Below are 19,906 nucleotides of genomic sequence, written 5' to 3' on the forward strand. Positions count from 1 at the left end.
GCTGCCCTGTAACTCCTGGGCAAGGTCAGCAGTGTGTGCAGCACTCTGGGCACAGGGGCAGGGAGCCGGGCTGCTCCGCAGGCTCCAGCACAGGGCAGCGTCCTTCAGGCACGGCACTTGTGCCAGGGGAACCGAGGCCAGCGGGAGGCAGGGACAGCTTGTCAGGTCACAGCTGCAGGAGACAGTGCCTCACACAGCCCTGCGAGGAAGCGCCTGCAATCCTGGACTTGTGCACGGAGCCACAGCAAAGGTGTGAAATGCAGAGTGCTTTGCAGAAATATTCAGGGGCACCAGCCCAGCCTGCTTTGTGCTCTCTGCAGCACAGCAAGCACTGTGCAATGCAGCTCTGAGCTGCTGGGAGAGAGGGAATATGGGGATGTGCCTGAGGGTTGGGCTTGAATAGTCAACTGATTTGGAAAGGAGCAGGAGGGTTTTGGCAGGCAATTTGTGTTCTCTCAGTGTGTTCTCAGTGCTTAATCCTGTATTAGCCATTTCAGTGATTATTGTATGCAAGTGGCTGTCTTTGCCTTGAGACTAAGAGAGTGGTTCTGTTAAGAAGGTAGCTGGAATGCATGTCCAATATATGTGCAAATCTGTGGAGAACTTTGCTAGGATTTATTTCAGCTCTTATGCCAACAGTGCCTTCTCTCCTAGTTCTGTCCAATGCTTATGGAAATTTTATTGGTCTGGTTTCCTTTGCTTTGGTCCCATCTGAGTGCTGAGTTGGGGTACAGGCTGTAGGTGCTTGGGACACTCTTGGAATTACTCTTGGATCCCTTGAACAACAGGTTTTGGCCCACCAGGGGAGTTTGTGCTACTTTGTGACAGAGAACTTCCCAGGCTATTTTATGTTTGATGTAAGGAAGGTTGGGCTGCTTTGCATAAATTCAGAGCCCAATGCAGAACGTTTGCTTTGTGATGTCAGGGCATGGTTGCCACGTTGTAGTGGTGACATCAGAAGGTTGCCTTGGGGCACGGAAGGCCTCAGTGTCAGAGCAGCTCTTGGGCTTGCTCAGTGCAGGAGCATCCTCCTGCTTGAGGCGTCTGTCAGTGGGCAGCTGCACAGTGACAGGAGCCTTGTTTTTTCTTGCATTGCAGCACAGTCTGCAAACTTGCACAGCAGTGCTACAGTCATGGAGCAACTCGCTGCTGCAGTTTGCACTGTTTATGGCATTGGTTATTCCGGCTATTACCTGACACACCTGGCACGTAAGTAGAGATTTCCCTTGAGTGTAACCTAACCTGGCTTTTGTATATCTTCCTGCTCTTTCTTAGTAATTGAGTTGATTTTGAAACAGAAAGAGCATTGGGATGCCACTGCTTTGGGAAAGCTCCTGTCAACACATTCCGCTAAAAACAGGGTTTCTGTAGCCAGGGGTCTGTGGGCAGCATTTGCACGGGAACCTACAGGGGTTGAATTCCCTCCACGGGAGAGTCTGTGGCAGCAGAGTCTGACATTTCCTCACTTTGCTGGATCAAGCGGGACAACTTTGAAAATGCAAACTGGGAGGCCTTCTCAGAAAGCCTTCTAAAATTTCTGCAGCTCTTCCAAGAATTCAGAGAAAGCTTCTTTATTCTAAATTTTGTCGTGAAAGGATTTGCCTGCCTAACTTGACCCTTTCTGAAGTGTTAAAATAGTGATTCCCTTTACAATGAAGTGCAAACTGCAAAGCAATGAATGTCTGCTCCCGAACCCTGGAGCTGCTGCTGTGCTGTTTCACTGCCACTGGAACTTCCACAGTTCAGAGGGATCTTGTGGAAGCTTTTCTGGGCAAGTCTTTCCAGCAAGTTAATGAGAATTAGTGCATGGAACCAATTTAAAAAAACATTGTCTGAAGGAGAGGATAAAAAAGGCTGCTTTATGTGTCGGACAGAAAAGGAGCATTGAGTGTTAAAGAACTGTTTTCATTATAGTGATCCAATTTGTATGAATTTGCTGGCAAAACAGGCCAAAGCGCAGTCACAGCCAAGAATATTGTCCTGTTCTCTTGCTGGCAGTGCACAAGAGCTGTGTCTCCTGGTCCCCTGTAGTGAAACAGAAAATGCTCTGTATTAGGGTTGCCTTGTTTTGTGGGATTGATCAGCCCAGGCAGTTGTCTCAAGGAATCTGTTTCATTTTCCCTGCCCACTACAGGTCACCTGAGACGTGTATTCAGAGGTGCCCAATGGGAGGTGAGTGAGAAAGGAACATTTGATGTTGCTGTTGTGTAAGAAACGAGGAGAAAGCAGTGAGCTTGGCCTGTGGCAGTAGAGGGTGGAGGGCCAGCTGGGTGGGCTGTAAAAAAATCCATTTCCATGTCTGAAGCAGCAATAGCAAAGGCATTACTGGCTATTTCCTAATTTTCCATGTCACAGCTTTAAAGAACTGAAAGCTCAGTTTTCAGAGAGGCTGTTGCTTGCTGATAGTAACCAGGGTGGAATATTGAATTCAGAGCCATATGCAGTTCTGTTGAACCAGCCCATCTGAATTTAGTCAGAGTGAACTTAGAATTGCACTGTGATGACAGTTGATGATTTTGCCTTTGTAGATCAGGTTGTAGAGCTGCACAGAATTAAGTATATAAATGATAGGTAATGGCCTGTCCCTCATGCTTCTCTCTCTCCACAGAACCCTGAGCCAAGAGCAGACTCTCCTCTGGCTCCCTCTGCTCCTGGAGATGAGGCCAAAGAGGAGCAAAACGGCCACAAACCTGCAAGTGTGGTCACAGCAGAAGCTGAATATTGCGAGCCGGTAAGTGCCAGTTGTGGCTGCTGCTGTCTTTAGTGCAAGACAGAGCTGCAAGCTTCTGTCCAGCCAGGACCTGCCTTTGGTGGCTCAGGTTGCTGAGTGCTGCAGTCCTGTCAGGAGTTAGGAATTGCCCTGCAAAGCCGTGAGAGCTGGAGAATGGGCTTTGCTGTGTCGTCTTTAGGCCCCAGCTTGCTGGGATTCTGCTAGGGGCCGGCGTGAAGCATGAAGGCTCCCCAGCCCCAGAGGAGGGAGCATGTCCAAGGCACTGAGCTCAGCCACGTTGGATACGTAGGGGACACGGCGGTCTGGAGAGACCTGTGCCACTCCACAGGGTGGCCGAGGAGCAAGAGGCAGAGAAATGCTTGATCTGACCTCACAGGCTCTTTGGGGCGCTTTGTCGCCACGAGCTTCTTGGCTCTGCTTATGTGGCAGTATTTCAGAGACACATTGTGGAGTGGCAGGTGGTAGTCAGAGATTTGGTGCCTTTATTGCCAGGTTGCTCTTTTGCCTCTTCAGGCAGAGTGGTCAGTAGCAGAGTGCAGTGTGAGCTGGCTTATTTTAGAGAAGCTGCAAAGAGATGATTGTGTGTCCGTGGATCCTTATGGGCCTGCACATGTCCCGTGTGGCAAAAGACAAAAACTGCATAGTTGTGGACCCATTGCTGGGGCAAAAACCAGAGGCTACATGCGTCTGTTGATGCTTTCTATTGTGTGGTCTATTCTGTTCTTGATAACTGCATATGAAAATGCCATTGGTGCCTGCAGAGGGGGAAGAGTTGAAAGACTTGGACTAGTGTCCTGTGTTGCTAAGAAGAGGAGAGGTATCTTGGAATTCCGGATGCTGCATCTGAAGTCAAATATGGAAGGTGGACAAAAGGAGCCACGAGTGCCTGTCAAGAGCAGCTGAAGATGCGGCAGCGTGTGCCCAGGTGGCCAAGAAGGCCAAGGCCGTGCTGGCCTGTGTCAGCACTAGAGGGGCAGCAGGAGCAGGGCAGTGAGCTGTGGCCTGTGCTGGGCAGGGCTGCAGCGGCAGCTGGAGTGCTGTGTCCACATGTGGGCAGCTGTGAAGCAGAAAGAGCTTGAGGGGCTGGAGCGTGTGCGCAGAAGGGCACAGGAGCTGGGGAGGGGTGGGAGCACAAGGCCAGTGAGGAGGTGCTGAGGGAGCTATAGCCTGGGGAAAGGGAGACTCATGAGGGACCTTCTAGGCACACTTCCATGACTGTCTAGGTGACAGTGCTCCCCACAAGGGCCGTTTCTGTGCCAAGGATCCCCACAGTGCATCCAGATGCTTTAGATGCTGGAGTAGGTGACAATTTGATCATTGGGTTTGTTGTTGGTCTGCTAGAAGGTGAAGACCTGTTTATTTTCTTCCTCTAGCAAGCAAAGGTGCTTTTGCTCAAGATTTCCTGCACAAGAAGATGTAGTTTGGGGCAGGGACGTTGGAGCACAAGGAGATTTTCTGATGCCAGGCCAGCCAGTTTGATCTTGCACATCACTTTCATGTTACCACCACTCTTATCTTTTGGCAGCCTTGGGGATCAGCAATTGTCCAATAATACAATCAGGACTAGATTTGGGAATTTAGCAGGAAATCAAAACCTTGAATTCTGGTTGCTTCTCAGAGATCAAATGAGCTGGGAGGGGCTGGGCTTAATTTCTGATTACAGCCACTTTGGCACCATCAGTGTGCTTGTTACAAAGAGAAGAACTTGCCCTAACACAGATGCAGAAAGAGTGCAGTTCCCAGTGCAGTTCTTTGGGTTTGATCTCATTCCATAATGACCTACATGCTCCAGATTCCCCAGGAGTTTGGTTTATTGATGCAACAGGCGAGCAAGTTCAGGATTGCTGCTGATGGGGGCATTGGTTGCATTGGTGTTGATGTGTGTCATAACAGAAATTATAGTAAGAGAAATTACATAAATGAGATCTATCTATCTGTCTAGCTATCAATCTACCTATGTAATATTTCCATAATTGATTCTTCCTGGCTCTGGTCAGAGGCAGTTGGAGTTGCAAATCTCCCCTACAGGCATCCCTTCAGGGGGAGAAGAGCAGAGACATGTTGTTTCAACTGATCCCGAGCAGGCAGAGATGTTTCCCCTCCAGAAATGGTTGGTTTTTTTCCCTCAGAGTTGTTTTCCTCCTCCAGCCTCTTCTACCCTGAAGCCCCCAGTTTATTCTTTAAATTCTCCCTGTCCTGGTGACATGGAACAATTCCATGCTTCAGGTGATGTTTGGTGACTCTTGTCATACATGCAGTACATGACACATGATTTTCTTCAATGACATCCCTAAGGGTGTCTAAGTTCATTTGTTGATGGGGCCTTAAGAAGGTCTCTGTTACTGCTGGTCTGAATTCTCAGTTGACAAGAGAGGAAGAATAAACACCTTGATCCTCCTCCATATACTGAGGTGGCTGTGGAAGCTCTCTGACCTCCATCAGAGGATCTGTGCATGCATCCTTCTCTCCTGATTGAGCAGGATTTCTAACAAGAGAGTAGATGTCAGAAAGGCAGGAATGGTGGTGCAGGCCTGAAGAGAACATGAACTCCAGAAGTGTCTGTCACAAGGAGTGAGCCCACACTGGAAACCACCTGCAGAGCCAGGATGGAGCTGTGGGACAGGGCTGGGTGTCTGTCACCATGGAAAGACAAAGGGGACAGAGCAGAAGTGGAGGGAGGCCCTCAGCAGAGCCTTGAGAAATGCCACACCTTCCCTGTCAGCTGCCTGAGAGGCTGTTGGAGCTTCAGTCCCAGATGGACCCTGACTGTACTGCCAGTGTCACTTTGGAATCTGTGCCTCCCCATGGGCAGAGAATGAGCCAGGGGAGCAGCAGCACAGTGCTTTGGGAACGTGTGAGCCCATCAGTCTCAGAGACTTGGCCCACAAATGTTGTATGGGAAGTTGAAACCCATCTCCTCTTGCTTTCTGTGCAGGCCCTTCTGGAGCAAGAGCATGAGCAGATTGCTTTATCAGAGGTGCCAGGGCAGACTCAGGGAGAGCTGTGCCCAGCCCGAGAGCAGGAAGAGCAGCTCAGGCAGCAGGTGGAAGAGCTAGAGGAGAATGTCCAGGTAAGCCTGGCTCAAGCAGGTGACAGAGTGAAGGGCAGGAACAGGGACATAAAACAGAGCTCTTGGGACTGAGGAGGCCAGGAGTGCCACAGGCACTGGAAGCACAGAGCCTTGTAATCTGCAGAGATCAGGGATGGGAGGGTTACAATGGAAGCAGTGGTGGGTAGGGAAGTAGAAAGAATGGCGGAATGAATTTGATTTTGAGGCTGAAAGAGGAAAAAGCTGAGCCTGGTGACAGCTCCCTGTGATTTGCTCTGCATTTGTGTGTACAGAACATCAAGGCAGAGCCACAAGGAGAGCTGCCCAAACCTCAGATTGCCACCATGGCAGTAAAGAGGAGGAACAAGGAGGACAAGAGAAGCATCCAGGAGGAGATGAATCTCCATCAGCAGAGAGACAATCAACAAAACCCGGTGAGTGCAAGAGTGGCAGACCCTCCATTCAAGAACTATTTCTCTTGCTTTTTACGGAACCTCAAGGATCAGCTGCACACAGAGCTGCAGGAAACTGAGGCTAGGATGAAGGCAAGAGTGAAGAGGCTGGAGGAAGAAACAAAAATGATCAGAGAGAAACATAATCCCATGCTTGAGGCTGTACAAAATCAAGTGAGTGAAACAGCAATAGCCAGTGCAGTCACCAAACTGGTGGTTTCTGCCCTTCTTGCCTTTCCACTGTAGAGTAGCAGGGGGTGGGGTGATGCCTCTGGGTGCAATCCTTCTGTAGGGTTACTGTGTTCCTTGTTCTTGAGGTATTTTTACAGTGGGACATGGTGACCCAGATGGAGGATTGAAACAAGCTGTCTGTAGCCCTGTTCTCTCCCTTTCCTCACAGTTGATGACTCTTGGCTGACAGGGACAAGCTGTAGTCTCTGACTGCTTTGTTCTGTTTAACTTGAGGTGGAAGTGTTGACATCTCACCTGCCAGCCTGCAAAGACTTCCAGCAAAGGACTGGAAACAAAAAGCCCCGTGGTCGGTGTGAGGCACAGGAGCTGTCCCAGCCGGAGATGCTGCAGGTTGGGCACGTCCCAAAGATGGTGGAGGAAAAGAGATCTGAGTGGAAGGAGGTAGAACATTTGAACAAGTGTGTCTGCAGCCATTAGAGGGGAAAGGAATCCATAAGGAGGAAGTGGAATGATCATTGTGGCAGTTATCCTTCAGAAAACATGAAAATGGAACATGAATCTGGCCTTGAACTTGAGTAAAACCAGCCTTTGATTTTGACCCATCCAGTTGGAGAAGTGGACATGCAAATAATCCATTTTAATAGCCATGCATGTGGCTGAAAACATCTTCCTGAGGGCTTGCATTTGAAAAGGGATCTCGAAGTAATCTCTGCCAGCCACCGTTCTGAGATAAACTCATTACTTGTCTCAGATCTACACAGGCTCTGTTACTGAACCTGCTGCAGCAGCAGCGTTGTCTAAAGGAGCCTTTGTTCCCCAGCCTGAGAAGTGGAGCCTGGGCAGACTGTTCATCTCCAGCACTGACACAGCTGCTGCTCAGCGACAGGAGACTGAGGAGAAGTACCTGCAGCTACTGAGTACGTCCTGTGTATTTGAGGGACAGTGTGTTGTGTGCATGTGTCAGCATAGCTGCACCAAATATTCCTCCTGAGCCTGGTACCACAGGGACATTTAGGAATCCTTATAGGAACTGCTGTGGAAAAATCACTCTCTGTGCTGGCCATCTGTGCTGCAGAGCTGTCTGTCTGGCTGTTGTTTTTGTTACCCAGCCAAGCACAAAGGGTTCAGAGACCCAGACAGTGGGGCTGCCTTTTTGATCTTCTGGAAGCTGGGACCTCTGCTTTCAAGTGAGCATCTTGCATTTTGTTTCTCTCAGGGAAAATAGTGACCATGGAAAATCCTGTGACAAAATACACTGAACTGGAAAATATTGGCAGCGGGTGAGTCCAACCACAGTTACTTTTACATAAACATGGGCCAGGTGATTTGCTGGTAGAATGTCTATCAAGTGTGAAGTCAAGCAAGCTGCAAACATATTCAGACACTGGAGTTAGATTGTCCCATCTCTCATTACTGGTCAGACTTTGTGAACGTGGTCAGAAGGCAATGCCAAAGACATCTCCATGCTGGCAAGGTCTTGCCAGCAACAAGGAACAGGACCTGGAAGATCTCCTTGTCTCTCAAGTGTGGGACAGCTCTGTGCTAATTTCCTTAGCATTTTTGAATACCTCCAAATCCTAGAGCCACACTAATGAAAGCAGAAGGATCTTGCTTGCCTGAAATAGCAACCTACCCCCTATGAAAGCTGTGAGATAACTGTTCCCAGGAACAGTTCTTTCCAAGAGTTTGCTGAATGAAATACTCCATGGTCAGGATAAGAACTGCAGAGTTTAGAAATTGAAACTCGAGATGAGATAATAAGCTCTCTTTTTGAGCTGAGGCAGTAAATCCCAACACTCCAGGAGCTGGCTCAGTGCCTCCACACCTGAGAGGAAAACGTATCAGTTGTCTTCTGGTATTCCCATCCCACATCCTGCAGGTTTTAGGCACTGACAGGACTGGTGTCCTCCTTGGCTTTCACTCCAAATTCTAAATGGCTTCTCCTTTCTTTGCTTTGCTTTGTTTCTAGGACTTTTGGAGAGGTTTGCAGGGCATTCGACAAGACCAGAGGAAGAGAGGTGAATGTCAACAGCCCCTGCAGACTCTGCAGCCCTTGAGGGCTTTCCCCTCTGGTGTGAGCTGTGGCTGGAGCTTTGGGTAGAGCTGTGCAGAAAAGGCACAAGAAGCACAGACTGGTGCCAGCCTGGAAATTGCCTTTGGGACAGTCTTTGTCCTACTCAGCTGCCAGAAGGAAGGCGAGGAGGGCAGCGGTTCCTTTCAGAGAAGGATGCGCTCACTCGCTCTCAATTGCTAAAACAAAGGTGGTGCCTTAGAGCATCTCCTTGCTCTTTGGGGCTACAGCTTCAGAGCTGTATTCTCATTTCTGGCTGCCAGCAAATGCATCTGAATGTTCCTGGTAGCTCCTTAGCCCCCTGCAGTGCTGCACTTGGGAACTGCGTGTAGGGAGACATGTGTGAGGTGTCCCTGAAAACCTCAAGCCCAGCTTAGAGCCCAGGATGTATCCAGAGAGTACCAAGGCACAGATTACTTCTGAATCCCAGACAGAGCAGCAGAGAGTGTGGGCAGAGCTTTGTTACTGTGTGGTCAGACATCTTTGTTACCAAATGGACAAGGCAAAACATCAATGGCCATGTGTCCTGTAACTGGCCCCCAAGGGAGCAGAGAAATGGGCTGTTGGAATGTCAGTTCCTAATTACTCCAATGTCTAATCACAAGGCACTTTGAATCAGCTCAGCTGTGTCATTGCAAAATCACTCACTCGATGTGTGCTCTGTGGTTTTGTGCCACCAGCTTCTCAAGTTACTGATTTTCAATGTCATTTTAGGTGGCCATAAAGAAAATAAATCTTCAAGGAATGACAAGTATAGAAATAAAGGTCAATGAACTCATGGTCATGAAGAAGAATAGGAATCCCAACCTGGTCAACTATTTAGACAGGTGAGCTGTTGTGCTTTTGTCCCATGACTGTTTGTTTACATACTGCAAACACGCAGGATAAAACCCACATTTGTCCCTGGCAGAAAATAGAGCTGTTAATTATTAATAAATTAGTATTGTTCTGCTCATCCTCAATGGATGGGAAGAGAGGGCATCTTGTCTGAATGAGTCTTCCCTGGCACATGTAGTGTGAAAATTGTTCAAAACCTGGATCAACCGTATCTTACTAAATCAATAGACGATAAATTCACTGCCTTCATGTTGTTGTGGGGCTTGATTTACTTCAAGTACCTTCTTGCATGCAGGTAAACTAACAAGGATTTCCCTTGGATTGTGTCCCCTCTTTTCCATTGCTGTCCATGCCAGGGGCACTAGGTGCTTTTTTTCCAGAAACACACAGCGTGACAGGTTTTTTAATCTCTTACTAAAGCAGGTTTTTTACTTGATGGCCACCTAACACATCTATTTATCACAGATGTGTCATTAGCCTTAGTAAATCAATAGCTTGTATGTTCATCTCCTTCTTGTTGTTTTGGGGCTTCCTTTATTTCAAGTGTTTTCTTACATGTGGATAAAGCACCAAGGATTTCACTTGGATTGTGTCCACTCTTTTCCATTGCTGTGCATGCCAGGGACACTAGATGCTTTTTTTCTGGAAACACACAGTGTGACAGGTTTTTTATCTGTTACTGAACTACCCTTTTCATTTGCTGGCCATCTAACACATCTCTTTTGCACAGATGTGTCATTCTCCTTGAGTCTGCACAGATTGGAAACACTGCACAGCCTAGAGGGAATGTCTATTCCTTTCATTGTGTCCTCATCACAAAGAGACCCGGGAACAACAATGACGCTTGTCTTTTCCAAACAGCAACACAGCCATGCACGTTCATATCCACAGCCTTGTTTCCTTCTTTCAGCTACCTTGTGGATAAGCAATTCTGGCTGGTGATGGAGTACATGGATGGAGGCACTCTGAGAGATGTCATCAGCAAGATGTACCTGTCTGAGGATGAGATGGCAGCTGTCAGTCGGGAGGTCAGGGTTTCCACCTGTGCTTCCAAGGGCTTGGTCAGGATTGTTTGGGAAACTGGGGCTCAAAACTGCAGAGATTTCATGTGCCAAGCTTTGTTTCTGTGTTGCTGGTATGCTCTGGGGAAGTAAAAGCATCTCAAGTCAACTGTGTGCCAGTGCCCCAGAACTCACTGTCCTCTATTCCTGTACTCTTCTCTCCTGCTCTTGTATTCTCACTCTGTCTCTCGTATTTGTATTTGCTGTTCTCCACCCTGCCTCGAGGGTTTACCTCGAGCCTGTCTGCACTGCATTCCTTATCTGTAAAAACAAAGGTGCTGGTGGCAGGATTTGAAACAAACAGCAAAGAAAAAAGAGAGACTCATTTCTCACAGTCCTCAGCTGAAGAGGATAGTAGTGCACCCAAAATGCTCTTGACTTCTGAGCACATCCACTGCAGCAGCAGTCATTCTGGCTGGTTTGCAGGGCACAGTCTACAACAGCAGTTGCTGCTGCTCTTCCAAAAGCTGACATGCCTTTCCTTAGAAAGGTCCTGCTCTGCTGGTGTTTGAGCAGCAAGCTCTTCCTCTCACTGGCACTGTGTTCTGCCATTAGTCTTCATTCTGCTGGAAAAGGAATCATTTAGAGCTGTTTCCTTTCTTGTATGATGACCTCACATCACTAATGTTTGCCCTCCCGCTTCTGTTTTTCTTCCCAGTGCCTGCAAGGACTGGATTTTCTTCATGTAAATGACGTGATCCATCAAAATGTGAAGAGCTGCAACATCCTTCTGAGAACCGATGGCTCTGTCAAGCTGGGTCAGTATATTCTTGGTCAGGGGCAGAGTTCTAGGGATGTGGGGTGTGGGGCTGCTTTGAGTGACTGCCAGCTCCCCAAAAATGCTGCTGGTGGGAGTTCAGGGGTCCCTGCTTTGAGCTGAAGGCACAGCTGCAACATGCACAGAGGTACGATAGGGAAGCACAAGCAGTCAAGGGTGGCATTGGTCTGTGTGTGTCCCTTCCAGAGGGAGGGAGATACAATGTAAACCTTCAGGGGAATAAAGTCCACTGTTCTGAGCAGCGTTTAAAATCCTGGGTTTTCTTGGAATTGGACAATTCCCTACTACTTTGGCTAAAGCCCCCAGGAAACTGAGCATGGCCAGTTCTCCAGGAGATTCATCAACAGCTCATTCTTAGAGTGAGAGTGGGGAATTCTTTGGCTTGGTTTCCTAATTAGAGCTGGCTTTCATGGTGTGTTGTTTTCTCCACAGCTGATTTTGGCCTCTTTGCTCAGTTCACCCCTGAGCAGAGTAGACAGAACTCAGTGGCCGGCGCTTCTGGGTGGATGGCACCTGAAGTTGTGATGGGGCAGCCATATGGCCCCAAAGTGGACATTTGGTCTCTTGGAATCGTGGGCATTGAAATGGTGGAAGGAGAAGTGCCTCACTGGAACCAAACTCCTGTCTGGGTGAGGTGCAAATACTTACTGATCCCACTGTCTTTCCCACCTGTCCCATGTTCTGTGTGCCACTGGACAAAATCCCATTGCCATCTGCTGGCACCACTTCCATCAAGGTCCTTTTCTAAAAATATCGCTGCAGGTCATCAGTATCTGCTGTACTTTTGGTGGCCTCAGAAGGGAAGTGGCAGGTAACCATTTCAGCAACGTGCCATTTTGGCCTCCAGCCTATCCTGACATTTCTCATTTGCTTTTTGAACACTGTTGGAGCTGTGTTACTGAAGGAAGTGAATTTTTCAGTGAAATGTTTAGATATGTTTTAAATATCCTTAAATTGGAGGTTGAATCTTCCTAGATTAAATTTTATAGAAAAATAGAGGAAAAAGAATAAAGGGAAAAAAAAGAAAAAGAAAAAGAAAAAGAAAAAGAAAAAGAAAAAGAAAAAGAAAAAGAAAAAGAAAAAGAAAAAGAAAAAGAAAAAGAAAAAGAGAAAAGGAAAACGGAAAAGGAAAAGGAAAAAGGAAAAACAAAAACCACCAAAGCAAAACAAACAATTCGGCTAGCTTTCTCCTTTTTTTAACCAAGAAGTGGACAACAAGCTTGATGAGTTTTGTTTTATGGCAGCTCTGCTTAAGGGACCAACAAGCACTGCAGAGATGCCCTTCCTGTAATTACCCTTGGAAATTGTAGAGTTAGTTCATATAGCAAACTCCCTCTTCCAAAATGCCTGTTAAGCTCATGTGAATCCCCAGGGAACCAAATGTGCTTTTGAGGATGTAGTTCCCACTAACTAGGTCAGTCAATGAGATCAGCTGCCAAGGTGAGATCCCCTGCATGTTGGAAAAGCTGTGGCTGCTTTGGGGTTTGGGTGATTTGTTGGTACAGCAAAGTCATCTCAGCCTCTCTGCCAGGGCAGAAACTGCCAGTGCAGAGTGCAGGTTAAACAATGGCATCTGGGAGAGCAGTGACAGATGTGAAAGGAGCAGGCTGAGCCTCGTGTTTCCTTTTTCTCCAGCCTCAACTCCCGATAGCCACAGGAGGGAGACCAAAGCTGCGGCAGCCCAACCTCTTCTCGCCTTTGCTGCGGGACTTCCTGAGCTGCTGCCTGCAGACAGACGAGGCTCGGCGCTGGTCTGCCAAGGAGCTCCTGCAGGTAAAATGCAAAGGGGCTGCAGGTGAAAGAGTGTCTGAGGGATGGGCTCCTCCTCCACTGGAGGCCAAGGCATCAGATCAGGCCCCTCCTCCTCACCTCCAATCTTGTGCTTTTCCAATGAAAATGGTGAGGAATCCTAGACTGGGCTGGGCTGGTAGGGAGGTGTGAAGGTCATCTGGTCCAAGTGGCCTGCAATGAGCAGGGACATCTTGAAGGAGATCAGGTTGCTCAGAGCCCTGTCCCACCTGATGTGGGATGGTTCCAGGCATGGGCAACTACCAGCTCTCAAGGCAATTTTTGCCCATGTTGCACTATGCTCCCAGTAAACAAGTTCTTCCTTAGACCTACTCTGACTCAATCCCCTTTTTGGTTAAAAATATTAGCCCACATCCTACTGTAACTGGGCATATTAAAAAAGGTGTCCCACACTCCCTCAGAAGCCCCCACTGAAGTTCTGGCAAGTGTCAATAAAGTCTCCCTGGGGCCTATAGTTCCCCAGGCTGAATAACTCCAGGTCTCTCAGTTTGTCCTCAGAGGAGAGGTGCTCTGTTCTCTGACGGTTTCTGTCGCCCTGTTTTGTAATTTGGTGGTGTGGACAGTTTTATCTAATGGCAAAAGAATTGTAGTAGAGCAATTCTGGATCCAGAGGTGTGAAATGTTGATAGAAGAACCCAAGGAAGCCAGTCCTGGCTGAGCACTCAGAGATTTGGCTGTGGGAAGGAGGGGCTGTGGCAGGCTCACTGTGAGCCTCTGAGGGGCCCTGGTTTGTGCCCCCACACCACTCTCAGAGGTTTCTGCCACGCAAACAGGGACAGCTGAGAGGGACTTGTCCCAGCCCCATCTGCTGCCTGGCATGGTCAAGCAGACAGGACCTGCCCCAGGGTTACTGCCAGCTTGTGTGGCAGAGAGGGAACTGCAGGACCCAGTGCCACTCGGCTGTCCCTGCTGGCAAGGAAGGAAGGAAGGTGCCATCCAGCACAGGAGGGGCAGGGCATGGAAAGGTAGACACTGCTGTGTCCCCCTGTGGAAATTAGCATGATGCCTGTCTTTCAAAGAGAGGCACCTATGTGAGCCTTTGGAGTTTCCTGATAGGAAGAAACTCCAAGGATAGAAAGCACCATTTCCAGAGCCCTGGCAGGGCAAAGTCCCCAGCAAGATGAAGACACCAGAATAAAGAGATGAGTGGGATTCTGGGCCAGGTTTGCCTGTGATGGCAAGGTCCTGCACATGAAGGTTGAGGTGCAGATGGCCCTGTTGGTTCTCTTTCTGCATCTTTCTGTGAACCAGAGCAATCCTGATTGAGCCTGTGAGGCACTGAGCTTGGAAATCTTGATTCATTGTTTTTTGTTGCTGATGTTTTTATTTTGTTGTTTTTATTTTCCGGTGGGCAGCATCCATTTGTAGCATCCGTCGAGCCTACTTCCTGCCTGGTGCCACTGATAGTTTCCATGAAGAAAAGGATGATGGAGAAACAGCTGCCATAATTACATCTGGACCATGTGCTCCACCACCAGTTTAAAATTGTAGAGTAGGGTTGCAGAGTAGAATTGAAGAGTAGGATTGCAGAGTAGAATTGAAGAGTAGGATTGAAGAGTAGGGTTGAAGAGTAGGATTGAAGAGTAGGATTGAAGAGTAGGATTGAAGAGTAGAATTGAAGAGTAGAATTGAAGAGTAGGATTGAAGAGTAGAATTGAAGACTAGGACTGCAGAGTAGGATTGTAGACAAGGATTATAGAGGATTATAGAGTAGGATTGTAAATAAATACATTTTCTCAAACCTCAAATCATCTGGAAGATTTCTTTCAAACCATGTGTCAGAAACTGAAATATTACAATTTTTGACTTCAGCATTTTCTTGAAGGATGTTTAGAACTGAAATACATCAGCTGAACAGAATACCACCATATCCTGAATAGGCCTTTGGAGTGGGGCCCTGAACTGTTCCCTGATGAAGATAAGATAAAACACAGGAACTGGGGACATTCACAAAGCCAAGCTTAGCACCTTTGGGGAGGAGACAAGAGCCACAAGGCTGTCAGCTGCCAGGCTGGCACAGAGCCTCTCACCAACGGGTGGGCAGAGAGAAGCTTTGGGTGTGTGTTGGAAAGCCTCTGGTGAGAGTCTCAGTGACCGCCCATTCTCTGATGTGCAGACCAGCCCTGCTCTGGGGTCCTTCACCCGGGGGAAAGCTTATCCACAACAGAGGGGGTGACATAGCCCATGTCACCAGCTGACATGAAGTTGGTGCATCAAGGATCTCCATGGATTGCTTGCTTCTAATTATTCCTCTTTCCAATTTGGGCTTGCTTTGTTTATTGTTTTATTTGAATTTCATCATTTGAGTAAAATTTGTCTGCAGTGATCTTGTCTTTATATTTTAGGCTGTAACACATCTGAGTGAGCATCATCAGAATTGAGTTGCTCTTGTTCCAGTCCAAATCTGGAAGAAAAACCAATTTCATGTAGTGGTTTTAGTTGGCCACTCTGAAATTTCCCGGCCAATGCACCAATTGATGTGTTGGGTCAAGTGCTGCCCAAATCACCAGTGCACCCACTAGAATTATTTACTCATTTCCTGCTGTGAGATAGGGTTAGGAGGGAAGGCTAAGCAAGCTCAAATTTTAAAGGGTAGAAAGGAAAACTTCATTAAGAGAAACTAAAGGTAATAATAAGAAGAAACAGAATAAAACCTTTTGAACATATCTTTTCTTTCCCACTGACAAAGTACAGAAACAATTTGGTCAGTTTGTCACCTCTAGAATAGTCTTTCTTCATGTCACTTAGGGAGATGAGTCTCTCTTGTCAGTCTATGGACACTTCTCCACAAGACAACAGTTCTCTCGTGGATGCAACTTCCACACATAGCAGCCGTCCAGGAAATCTGCAATCATGAAGTCCCTCCCATCTTTTCACAGCCTTCCCACAGCTGAATTTATGGGCCATGTCAGACTCAGGGGGTATTATTTGTAAGGATGAAACTGTTTCAGTAAATGTTCTCTTGGAAGAGAGATCTTCTTCTTCCCTGGGGGCAAAGGTTCTTCAACACTCTTCTCTCTGTTTTAAGTTCTCCTGGGACCACAGCTACTTCAACATCTGCTTACTTCAGCACGGGTGCTTCTGCTCATGACTGTGCTTAGAACACTTCATTCTCCACAAATGCATTCCATGAGTTACAGAGGAAAAAGTGTCTGATATCTCAATCATATCTTCTCTATTACTTACAAGAGAATTTCAGTCCAAGAGTGAGGCATCTCTTCAATCCCTCCCACCTTGGAAATTCTACTTCACTCACCTTGGTGTCCTCATGTTTTTTCTGTGTGTCTTCACTCTGCCACTTTTCTGTCACTCAAGAGAGAATTGAAGCTCTGCAAGTCTCATCTGTGCACTGAAAGAGTTCATATTTTTCCCGAGGCCTGCAGAGGGCCCTGTGATCCCCGCCAGTCCCGGCCGGAGCTGTTTACGATGGAGGATTCTTGGTGGGCCGCGCTGGGGGCAGGCGAGGATCTCAGCAGCCAGGCCAGCACACTGCGGCAGCATCCGCGGGTCGATGGCTGCCCCTGCCCCTGCCCGGCGGCTTCTGCTGAAACTCAGCAGCAGCAGCAGCAGCAGCAGCAGCAGCAGCAGCAGCAGCAGCAGCAGCAGCAGCAGCAGCAGCAGCAGCAGCAGCATTCCAGCCGAGCCACGGGCCCGGTGTGGCCGTGCTGAGGGGAGGGGGAGCCGGCTCTGGCGGGACGGGGCCCGGCGAGCTTCCCGAGAAGGGGCCCGGCCCCGCGGCAGAGCCCGCCCGGCCTGGCCCGACCCAGGCCCGCAGAGGGGCAGAGCCCGCCCGGCCGGCCTGGGACCTGTGCTCAGGCCCCAAGGGAAAGAGAGCTTCCCGGCCTTTGTTCGTCCTTACATGGTGCTCACAGAGGAGCAGCTGACATTTCCATTGGTGTGACAGTGTGTCAACATTAAAAATCAGCCACTGATTGCGTTTTGTCTGGCCTAAAGGAAGCTGCCAAGGTGCTACCAGGGAATTATTTACATAACTGTTTCATTTCCTACCTTAAAAAAAAAATGAAAAAAAAAATTATACAAACCAGCACCTTAGTTTATGTGGGTCTGTGCAAGAGCAATCTCGTAAAAATCCCAGTACAATAGAGTGCTGGTTTACTGTGTCCTGTGAAAAACAAATTTGAGATGTCTTTCAAGAGATGCTCATCAACAAGAGAATTGTGGTGTGTACAAGATCTGTAGAGTTTTTTGGCAAGTGGTTAAATGGTGTTCTGCTGGTGAATCACAGGCATCCTTTACACACCATCAGTGTGCCATGAGCTTGCTGGATCAACATCTGCCTCAGATGCAATGGTCATTTAATTATTGGCATTTTGCAGTAGTTTTCCCTATGTCACATTAAAATATCTCTGCAGAGGCTTGACAGCTGGCCTTTAAGCCAAGCTGAGTTAGTAGAAGAAGCAGCAATTGATGAATTCTGAGCCTATCTGTAGCAAGGAAGAAGACAAGGCTTTTAGCATGGAAACTGGTTTCAAAAGATACATGAAGGATTTTTTTAGTTAGAAAATGTGCATAAGGAAATGTTTATGCATGCCTAATAAAATTTGCAAAAGTTGTGCCAAATGCATTGACACTAATATCTTTGCAGCAATGAATATAATAAGGTATTGTGATGTAGTCAATAAGTTAAGAACATGCTTTGTTAAGAGAATATAAACTGTAGAACACATAGAATAAAGAGGATGAAGATGCCATTGTTATTCTACTCAAGTGTGTGTGTGTGTATATGACATCCAACCTGATGGTGACAACTGCCCCAACTAGTTTTAACAGATGAATATAAAATACATACTTTTGGCTACATCCTGCATTGCAATGCAAGACTTGTTAATTTAAGATCTTGGCCTTTAGTGTTTGAATGTGTAGAATTTGGACAATCTCCTGCATTATTTCCTTTGTTTGTGATCTCGAATGGCAGTCTTTTGTAAAACTCTGCATTGCTCTGTAAGCAGATTTTCCATTTTGCTTGTCTCTGTCAGCCTAACACTAAGTAGCAGCCTTTCCAAATTGTTTACCAAATCCTCAACACCCCAATGAGTTTCTTCATGTTTGTCTTCTATAGCTTGTCTCATCATTGCTTGAGGCACTCTAACTTGATGATTTGCTGTTAGCCACCACCCTTCACAACTAAATCAGACATTAAGGTTTTTGCTCATTGAATGTTTTCATCATGGTGTGCTCTTAGTGATTTGCAAAGGTTCACAACTTTGGAAAGAACTGGCAACAAGATGCTTTGTCCTGCCACCTCTCTAGCAGTTTTGTCTGCTACTTGGTTTGTGATGTTGCCAGGTGTTTGTCTGTTCTGGTGAGCTTTGCAGTGCATTATTGCTGCTTTAGCAGGGAACTGGACACTCCCAAAGATGTCCATACTTGCTTGGAGATCCTGATTTCTTGTAGAATGATGGAGGAACATAGAGTTCAAGGCAATAGCTTTATTTAGCACAGAATCTTTCCTTCTAGGAGTACCACCTGTTACTTTAGGATTCTGCTCAGGGATAACCAGTGAACTCCATTTTGCTCTAAACCAGACATAACCATGTGTGGCACAGAAACTGTCATATTTTTTCCCATTCATTGTCAATTCTATTCTATCAATGAGGACCATGCTGGCTCCTGCTCTCAGGTGAATTGGCCATCCCTCAAGTACATAGTTTAGTTGCTTTTTGAGAAAGATACTCTTTTCCACTGGGTTCTTTCCTACATTCCCAGTCTTGGAACTAAATATGGAACTACTGTGCAAGGGGAAGGCACTCATGGATGAACAGTGGAAAGGGTTCAGTTAAATGTGGTAACTCCAGAGCAGTAGTTGTCATCAATGTCTATTTACAATCTTAAAAGCCTGTGTCTTGGTTTGAAAGAGAGATATTTGCTAAAAGAGACAGAGGCCTCTTTGTTTTTGTAAAGGGGAATATAAACCCCCCTCTCTTCACTCGACTATGATTTTGAAATTAAAGGGTTCTCATGAATCATAGTTTTAAAGAGTTAAGATTTTTGCTAAGCGTAGAAGTAGTTTCCACGACCAAGATGTAAGTTAGGTAGGTAAATGGTAGGTTAATAATTACTAGATGCTTAGGCTATGCTAATTGGTATAATTATCTGCTATTATGAACTTTCGTAGAGAAGAACATAAAACAATAAAACCGTTAATCACGAAGCAAGAGGCCTCGGATCGTGCCAGAGGGTGACCGAGACCTGATGAAGACTCTCCTGACTTCATCCTTCGAGACCACTGGCCCAATTCAAGAGAAGACCTGCGCACATGTGAAGGACTAATGGGCTCATTTTAATATTGGACGGGAATGGGAGGTGCTGGGGTTATGCATATGTGCTGTATGTAAGATCTTGGGGAATAAATAGATGGCAAAGGACCTTGTTTGGGGCGGTCACGCCTTTCAGAGGTGACTCCTGTGCCACCCGCCAGTGGATAAACATAGCACTTTGTAACTTTAATTAGTCAGAGGGTCATTGTCCGTGATTATACCGGCTTTTAACGATTCGCTCAGACGAAGATATGGAGGAACGAATAACAGTTTTTACCGATATATATAGATATATATATATATATATATGTAACAAGGGAAATAAAACACAACAACAATAACTGCGAGATCAAGAGCAACAGAGCAGCAAACGCAGTGAACAGTTCTCTCGGTTGTGGACACCTTTCCTCTGCGGTGCAGTCTCCGTTCTGGCGCTGCCTGCCAGCTCTCGCTGAGCAGGGAGGAGATGCGATGATCCCACGTGTCTGGAGGGGCCCTGCGGTGAATGGCGTCTGTGTCCCAGATGGGAAGGGCGGAAGGGAGACGATGCTCACGGATCCCAATGCTCCAAGAGGATGTGCTGAAGTAGGCAGGAGATGCAGGAGAGAGAGAGCGTCCGAGCAGGGAGGTTGCAGGATCCCAGAGCCA

The 19,906-nt window shown here is 47.2% G+C and overlaps 1 protein-coding gene across 1 annotated transcript; it reads left to right on the forward strand.

Annotated features, from left to right (window-relative positions):
• The first annotated feature begins 1,133 nt into the window (after positions 1 to 1,133).
• On the forward strand, positions 1,134 to 14,672 carry LOC148219601 (serine/threonine-protein kinase PAK 3-like). Its single transcript, XM_088156374.1, has 15 exons — positions 1,134 to 1,209; positions 2,529 to 2,533; positions 2,645 to 2,731; positions 5,667 to 5,801; positions 6,074 to 6,406; positions 6,698 to 6,865; positions 7,176 to 7,341; positions 7,641 to 7,704; positions 8,394 to 8,442; positions 9,210 to 9,322; positions 10,243 to 10,360; positions 11,052 to 11,151; positions 11,604 to 11,800; positions 12,807 to 12,944; positions 14,336 to 14,672. Exons 1-15 carry the CDS (start codon positions 1,134 to 1,136, stop codon positions 14,426 to 14,428), a joined length of 1,842 nt encoding a protein of 613 aa, XP_088012500.1. The 3' UTR covers positions 14,429 to 14,672.
• The last annotated feature ends 5,234 nt before the right edge of the window (positions 14,673 to 19,906 follow it).

This window comes from Sturnus vulgaris, chromosome Z (assembly GCF_052056855.1).
Source record: "Sturnus vulgaris isolate bStuVul1 chromosome Z, bStuVul1.hap1, whole genome shotgun sequence".
Lineage (NCBI taxonomy): Eukaryota > Metazoa > Chordata > Aves > Passeriformes > Sturnidae > Sturnus > Sturnus vulgaris.